At 37.2% G+C, this 8,895-nt stretch overlaps 1 protein-coding gene across 2 annotated transcripts in view; it reads right to left on the minus strand.

The window, feature by feature from the left end:
• Positions 1-8,895, minus strand: part of LOC107668171 (radixin) — a 97,443-nt gene that overhangs the window by 64,506 nt on the left and 24,042 nt on the right. Inside the window, exons 1-2 of one of the 2 annotated variants that reach the window (XM_016459969.1) lie at positions 4,857-4,920; positions 4,633-4,720 (exon numbers count right to left, since the gene is read on the minus strand). In XM_016459969.1, coding sequence (XP_016315455.1) covers positions 4,633-4,644 — 12 coding nt within the window. In that variant the 5' untranslated portion in view covers positions 4,645-4,720; positions 4,857-4,920. Of the gene's footprint in view, positions 1-4,632; positions 4,721-4,856; positions 4,921-8,895 lie in introns of those variants that run through there. The other variant, XM_016459968.1, reaches the window with a different exon arrangement.

Here is an 8,895-nt window from a genome sequence, read left to right on the forward strand (position 1 = left end):
TATCAGTCAGATGTCCGTATGCACAAAGGCACAGATCCCTAAACAAGACCATATCTGCAGATGAAACATTGTTTGTAGAAGCATTCATTAAATTTGAACTAGCATCTCGTGACTACACCACGTTATGTACGAGAAGCTGCAAAAGACACAGGCGTAAGTGGAATGTACAAAACATGGTGACATTAATTTTTGAGTAAATATAATGGGCGATATATTGCGTCACCAAAAAAATGATTGAGGTCATGTACATATATTGTGCGATAAGTCGATATATTGATTATTGCGACAGGCCTAGATTCACGTTAATCAGATCTTGTTTTAAATGAGTGCTGAAATAAATACCGGAAAAGATCAATTCACTGCTTTTGAGAATCGATATCGAATCGACGTTAGGGCTGTGCAATTAATCAATCGTCATAAAATCCCGATTTGAGCATGCGCGATTTCTAAATCGCTTTACAGCATGATTTTCCGCTCCTTCGACATCCCGCAGTATGCTATCCGAACCAATCAGAATGCAGCGTGCCTAAATGGAGCACGAGAACAGAACAGACCGGGCAGGCATACAAACGTAACGCCAGGTTCACACACTCTGTCTGTGGTGCATATTTTTTCCGCACCCATGTTAACGGATCAGAGCGTTCACACTGCACACGATTGCGCTCCGCCAGTGTGCTCCAGGAGAGGTGCGTCTGCAGCAGTCATGCTGCGATCGTTTCCGCACGGAGTCTATTTCTGCTGTGCTGCACGCGCTGAATTAAACCGTCTTCCACCATTTTGGAAAGTACCCCAGAACATAATCAACGTAATCAGCGTTGTTTACGTTCAGCATGCGCGCTCTTTCGCTGAACGTAATCGAACACTGCTGTTGCATTGCTGCCTATGGAGGTTCTCAGATTTTATCAGAAATGTCTTAATTTGTGTTCTGAAGATGAACAAAGGTCTTACGAGTTGGAACTAGAGACCTGCGCAGGACGGATTTTTCAGTCCCGCTCCCGCCCGTTCCCGCAAGATTCTGTCCTGCGCCCGCCCGCTCCCACAAAAATATATATCTTATCTGGTCCCGCTCCCGCCCGCGACATTCATTTTGTCCCGCTCCCGCCCGCAAAAGCCCGCATAAAAGTAATCTATATAGATTGTTTTAAGTACATTGAAGAAATTTACATGAAATGGTTCTGTAACATCTCCTAAGCTCCACAACATCCCAGCATAAACATAACAAACTACTACCGATAAAATATTTGTTATTTAGACTAAGCATCAACATTCACAACCACTGTTATTTTTTACGGAAAGCAAGCAAGTGCTGCTGCGTGCATGGTTTGGCATGGCAGAATGCAAGCAGCACACTTCCTTTATTATCACAAAAAGCTGACATCTCAGTTAATCGCGATCTCATAAAGCTCTGTTATAACACTAAATATATGCACAATGAATCTTTCAGAGTGTCTAAAATGAGAGGATTCGTGAGCACGCAATTTCAGCACTGCGGTGAGTAGATTCTAACTTGATCACCTCTGATTGGCCATTGCGTTCCAGAAATCAACAGTCAAAATCTGTGATTGGCTACATTATAAATGGAAACTAGGCTATGTCTAGCTTGCGCGTTAATCATTTTAATGTTAATATTAGTTGTTCTTTTTGCTTTAGTGCAACAGATAAATAACAATTTATATGTTTTAGACACTTTATGTTTAGATCATTTCTATTTTGAGGGAGTCCCGCGAATCATTTTATTCTCCCACATCCTGCACACACACACACGAGTCTCTTCCCGCCCGCACCCGCACTCGCCCATCAAGAGTTGTCCCGCACCGCACAGGCAACGCCACAAAGAGCTCTATGACCAATGCATGGCAAAAATAATCCCTGGACACGGGACTTTCTTTTCCCTGCCATATTCTAGAGACATTTTGTTACACCTTAGTGATTAAAAGCATGCCTGTGTGTGTCAAAATCGTGATTAAAATCGAAATCGCAAAATTGATCAAGAAATCGCGATAGGTTTTTTTTGTCCATATCGCACAGCCCTAATCGACGTAATTAAAAAAAAACATTAATCGAAAAATCAATTTTTTTGCCCAGCCCTATCTAGTACCGCTTCATCTTTCAACAAATGTTTCTTTGTGAACTCTCCATGACACTGTGCCTCATTTACAAATCAAAATGCTCCAATCAATCCTCCGATACGATCCGGGGTAGGGTTGCGCCGATAGACGATAGTATCGTGTATCGACGATAGCAGATTTCTTTGCCGATAGTCAAGACGATATTAGGCTCATTCTCCTATTAATGTATTAAATAATAATAATAATAATTATTATTATTATTATTAGGCGAACCATTATAAATTGGCTATTATTATCAAATTGCCCCGCTTTTTCATTCAGCACTGTATTTCACACACACACACACACACACAGCGCAAACGAGGAGCCTGTAGCCAGTGAAGGAGTCTCCAACCACAAACACAGACACATATCGTCTGCTGATATAAGGTATTTCGTTGCACTTTAACAAGTAATCTGAACGGCCTATTATACAGGGCTCTAGACTGCGAACAATTTTTGAGAATGTGCGAGTTGCATTGTAGCAGGAGTCAGATTTCACTGATCACGTGAAGAGAGGTGCTTTCAGGATGGAGAGCAATGAAGGATTTGGTTAACAAACTAAAGTAAAAGACCAAACCAGAGAAGGTGACCATGTTGGTATTCTTGTGGAAAAAAACATGCAAGTCCTGTCAGCGACAGCCAGTTTAGTTTTACTTTTCTTTTTGTTTTCATTTTGAAAAGCTTGTTATCTTTGCTGTTTACCTCGCGTTACGCTATGGAGGCTTTCCTTAGTTATTTTCTTCTTATTATTTATTTGATTTTGTTTGAATGTTTGTTAAACATTCTGTAATTTATTAGTCGGTATATACAGCATGTGATGTATCCTATGTCATGCCTTATTCGTTTTTGTTAATAAAGGTCATGTAAGCTGGTTTGTCATTGTAGCCTACTGTTTTATTGTTGTTGTGCTTTTTAATTAGGAATAACAATAAATCCATCTTTTGTTTTAGTCTTAAAAAGTGAAAGGTATATAGATAAGCAAAACAGACAATTATCTTTTCTTGTAAAACGTGACACCAAGATCGCAAATTTGAAAGTGAAAGTGAAATGCACACGAAAAGAGGAATTCCTGATAAAAAAATTTAAATCACAAATAATACTGATGAAAAAGAACGGGTTGAATGTTGAACACTTTTGTTACCATATAACCATAAACTATGATAAAAGTTCATCAGCATGCATTGATTAATCAAATGTTGTAGCAAAAAAATTAATAAAATGGACCAAATTATGTGCTCGTGCGACCAACTGATAAAGTTAGTCGCAAAAGAGCGACCAGTGGGAAGAATGAGTCTAGAGCCCTGATATATGTGCAATATTTTAACCGAGCCCTCACTAACCGAGTTTAATGCCACAGTTATGTTAGAACGCATCTCATTCTTGTTTCTGTGGCGGTGCGTCAGGCTCATCATGGGGCGCGCAGTCCGGAGCACTGTATGACTGATGTATCTGTTTAATTTAAATTTACTCCAAATATATGAACTTACCTGTTTTAAATACTTTATATTTAACGCGTTCGTTTATGTCCAATATCTAAATTGTTAAAATGTTGGTCTTTAAAATAAATCTACTTTTGATTTTCACCGTTGACTGATTTTGCAGACCTTCCGTGAACTTCCGTGCTCTGATGCGGCAAACTTGTCACAGGACGCACAGTCTTAATAGCGACTGTTGTATCCAAATATATATAAACTAGCTGTTTTAAATATTTTTGTATTTAACATCTTAGTTTATCAGTATGTCTGAAAGTATATTATTTAGATTCATGGTGCTTCCATAGGCTCCCTCTCTCTCGTGCGCGTGCGCGGTTTAAAAAAACTATCCAGTGATGTAAAACAGCAAATTACTATCTGCACTCCCACTGTTAGTTACAGCATTGCATCACTGCACAGCAAAAAGCTGAAGCTCAATTTTGTTGCATCATCAACAGTTGCTGTCCCTCATAACCACTAAAATTGGCGACTCACTGCAAAAGAATGACTACTGGTCACACTGTTGCTGCAAATTGCTGTCAGTGCAAAACACCCTTTTATGTCATGGATGGATGGGTAAAAACAGTGGTTGTCAAATATAAGGCTTTATTTTAAAAAAAATAATTAGTGAAGAGGCTTTGCCAAAATTCCTTTATCTGTCACAACAATGCTGTTAAAGTCGAGAGATATGTGACTATTTTCTTAATCTCCCCAGACTTCTCATTATTTATTATACTGACCTTCATTCATTTCATGCTCCTTTGACATTTTCAACATTAAATAAAAAGACTGCACACATAAAAAAAGTAATAAATAACGATATGCAGCAAATGTTCACTTTATTATAAGAAAACCACCTTATTTATCCCTTTTTGCATCCATACACATTTTTTTCAGTGTTAATGTCAATATTTCTGACTGTCGAATGTCCAACGACTTGACACTTGTTTTGGAGGGTGGGCACCCACCAGCAGAAACAAAAATCGGCACATATGAAAGTAAGCTAGCAGACTCTTAAGTGTTAAAAAAAAAAAAAAGTATATACTTACTGGTTTCGGCATCTTGTCTCCTCTCCTCCCTTCCCACGTAATCAAGAAAAGAAGAAAATCTTGTCCTCTATCACAGGATTGTAGGCCCCTAAAAAAGGAGGGGATAAACCAAATAAGAACACTCCTACATTCTTCTATATTTCCACCAGACATAAGTTGACATCTTGATTAAGCTTCATTCACAACAGTTCTCTATATGAGGCGAAACGTAGCCATGCCCTTACTCTGATTGGCTTGGTCATCTTTTACAGGCATACAAGATAAGAAATGTGTTTGGAGTTGTCTTCACTATAATGAACAGAAAATATAACATTAGCCAACATCCTGCAATAGCAAGAGAAATTAATTATGAAATGTTTGTTTGTGGTGGTAAAGAAACGAGAATAAATATTACTCCAATAAAAGATATGTGATAAGTTCTAATGTGACAAATAGTTTAGAGCTCAGTCTAAACATTTTGAAAACTTTGTTTTCTAAACATGACACTCAGTCTCAGACATTTTTATAAATAATTAGGAGCACACTTGATTGGAGAATATCATATTGCTCCCGGATTAGGCATGGGCCGGTATGAGATTTTGACGGTATGATAACCTTAAGCAAAAATATCACGGTTTCACGGTGAAAATTGTCATCATTTATTCAAGTTTTTCCAAATTCAATCCTTGATTCAAATTTCTCATAAGCTTAACTGATTTGGTCTAAAGAGAGAAGAATTAATGACTATTTCTGTTTGAAGACTACATATGCCGATATGAAATTTTTTTATATAACATATAATGCAGATTAAATGCTTCTGAATGGTGTAATTACTTAGTTTGTCTAGCAGAGCGTGCTCCATTGTTTGCTACTGGCGACCCAGGTCAGTGTAGTGTAGAGATGCGAGGATGAGCTCAAACTTCACCAGAGTCCACTGCTTCAAATTATCCGCCCGCCACCCACCCGCACCCATATTTGATTGTCACATTACAATGATTCTAATTCTTAGTTTTGCATGATGATATGATGAAGGATGGTTCATTTTTAACAGCAGATTCAGTGACGTTAGAGACTAGAGCTGATCTGCGCATCATGCCAGGCGTCATTAAAGCCTGTGTTACGGCCACCGGAGCTGATCGCAGCCACTCAGTCAATGCTGGTATTTATACCGGCCTCGACCCGCGGCCCAAGACTCATGCTTATCACATCAGTCACATCACATCTCGCGGCGCGACAAAATACATTAGAATTTCTATTGTATTTTTTCGCGCCGCGCCGCTCACGTCCAGTGTAGAATAGAACCCATTATAATCAGTGATGTTGTCTACACTGGATGCAGTAAACTGATGCCTCGTTCTATTTATGACGTGCTGACTCAAAGTTCAAATGATTTTCAACGGTCGCTTTGTCGTGTCCTGTTGCAGCGCAGACACGGTGTCAGCATAGTTTGTCAGTACAGTCAGTAACGTAGAAGATTGAAAAGTTAGTATCTTTCTGCAATCCAATAGACGGCAGTGCGGTGGTGGCTTGAGTCTGTTGAATGGTGATTTAACGCTACGTTGTCACCTAGCTGGAGAGACTTAATGCTAAGTAAATAAACAACAATGTCCTCATCTTTTACTTTCACAATGAGCTTATCATATTCGTTTGTTACATTAGTAGGGCTCTACGATTTCCGCGATGCAGAAAACATGGACGGAATCGTGGAATCCAGTTATAAAAACGGAATTTACTGTATAACGCTGAATTTCATGGAATTTGTCTTATTTTTGATGAATAAATAAAAACAGGTCAGTACATACATATATATAGACTGTCTGTGAATATTAAACTGAAAAAAAGACTTATTTAAATACGCATGTTCTGCATGTTCATTTGATTACCAGAAAATACACAACACAGAATTTGTGAAAAAAAAATATTAGGGCTGAAGCTATCGAATATTTTAGTAATAGAGTATTCTACCGAAAATTCCATCGATTAATCGAGTACTCGGATAAGAACTTTTTCTTTATTAAAGAGCAATACTAAATATACAAGAGAAAATACGACAGGTCTCTTAAAATAAACAAGTAATTTGTTTCCTTTTTAGAAAAATGAACATTTTTATTGCTGAAATTGCATATATTAATAACTGTGAAAACTAAACCCATTTAGTGCATTTAATTGCCATATTACATTCAAAATGCAAATACAAATATATAAAAATCTATTTCAAATTACTTTAAAAATGGTAAACATAGTACAACCAAAAACTAAGACATAAATCAGAATAATAGTAATAAAAAAAATAATAAAACCTAAACATTGTGCAACTTAACTTTCAAGTTTCAGCCTAACTACAGCTCAGGCATGACATAAGCCTTTACTGTCTTCTTAGAAGTAGAGATGCACCGATCGATCGGCCAGGGATCGGAATGAAATCAGAATCAGCCAAGAAAATTGCAATCGGTGCATCTCTACTTAGAAGGCTTTGTGGCTTTTGTAAGAGGCAAAAATTTGTGGGCAGGAAGCTAACATGGAACAAAAAAGTCCATACACATAACATTTATTAACACATTTTTCAGCAACATGAATTTAAAGTTATTTGGAGAATAAACCCTCTTAAATGTCTCTCTGCATACTGCCGAAACAGAGAATTCTGGATGTGCTTGGTCAAAAACCGAAACAGAAAATGCTTTGTAATAATTATTTATTTTATTAAATATAAAGTAATTTTGTAAGACTTTTTAATTTAACTCAATTTTAATGACACGGAATTTTAAAAACACAAGCCAATAAACTAACCACACTTTTATTGAAAGAAAATTGGACAGAAAATATATTAATATTAAATATCAATGTATTATTTTTATTCAGTTCTATGCAACAGAATCAGACATAACTGTTGTTGTTGTTTTTGACTAATTATCCAAATAATGTATAGTCCTGCAAACAGGGTTTTTCCTTTTTCAAAATGCGGCAGAGGTGGTACCATCCTGATCATGTGCACACAATGTACCTAGCCTTCAAGTGGCTGAAACAAACACTTTTTACACGCAACATATTTTAGGTGTTATAATTATAACGTTATGTTTTATTTTCTCTCACCTAATGTTTTATTGTTATTTATTCTTAAAATAGCCTTATGAAATGTTTTCTTTTTCCTCAGAAATTCTGTGTTGTGTATCGGTTTATCAAATTAAGGCATAAAACATTAATATCATTTATCTTTAAATTATTGAAAATTAAACTTTTTGGCAAACAAAGGGGATTTACTATTAAAATTAAAACATGGAAGAAATGTTCTGTGATCATTCCTTTAAAAATAAAGTTTTCATAACTTTAGTAGTACATTCTGCTGAACAATAGTAATACATTTCTGCTGCAATGTCTTCATATTAAACCAGACTTTTATTTTGACGGGTTTCCGTGAATACCTTTACATTTCTGTGTGTATATGATATGACGCTAGTTTTACTCAAATGAAACGGTCATGAAGTGACTCTCAGAGCAGTTCTGGAGTTGTTCGTGTGTTTATGTCCTCATTAAGACTGCAGACGCTGAAATCACCACGAGCGTCACGCGCGCTTCAGTGTGTGTGTGGTAAAGGAAAACGCGCGTTTCTGCCATTCATTCATTCATAGAGATATGATCGCGTAATATGAGTTAATGCTCATCAGATCTCGTAAATCAGTGGGAAATGAATACAAATGATGATTTTGTGTAAAGAAATATAAAGTAAACATGTATAAAAATATAAAAACCCTGGCAAAGCTATTATTATCAGCGCATGTGAGCAGAGCATAGCGGGGAGCAGATCAGTGAACGAGATTTTACCATCATTGCCCAGTACTGCAAACAGGAACAAGTATACTACATAGAAATTTCTTGTCAGCGCGTTATTTGAGCAGACTTGGCTTTTCCGGTGAGCATGAGCAGTAAATGAGAAGAATGCACATTGATAGAGCGGAATAATGAACGGAGCGTCACACGGCGCAGTGATGACGGCTGGAGGAGAGTGAAACCTGAACACTGCTGGGCGGCGCGGCACGGCATCTCTAGTAAATGGACTAAACGATTCTTCAAAGCACATAATTTGCCTCGATGATTTTTTGTATTCGAGTTACTCGAGGAATCGTTTCAGCCCTAAAAAATATTATTCATTATTATTATTATTATTTATTCATTTTAGATGTTTACAGTTGGAAAAGCTGTGCTTCCTGCACAAACCTGCCCGTTGGTTTGGCAGTAGCTTGATTGCCCTACACAGTTACCTTGTTTAATTTCTTAATTCAAGTTATA

Source organism: Sinocyclocheilus anshuiensis, unplaced genomic scaffold (assembly GCF_001515605.1).
Source record: "Sinocyclocheilus anshuiensis isolate Anshui unplaced genomic scaffold, SAMN03320099.WGS_v1.1 scaffold3332, whole genome shotgun sequence".
Lineage (NCBI taxonomy): Eukaryota > Metazoa > Chordata > Actinopteri > Cypriniformes > Cyprinidae > Sinocyclocheilus > Sinocyclocheilus anshuiensis.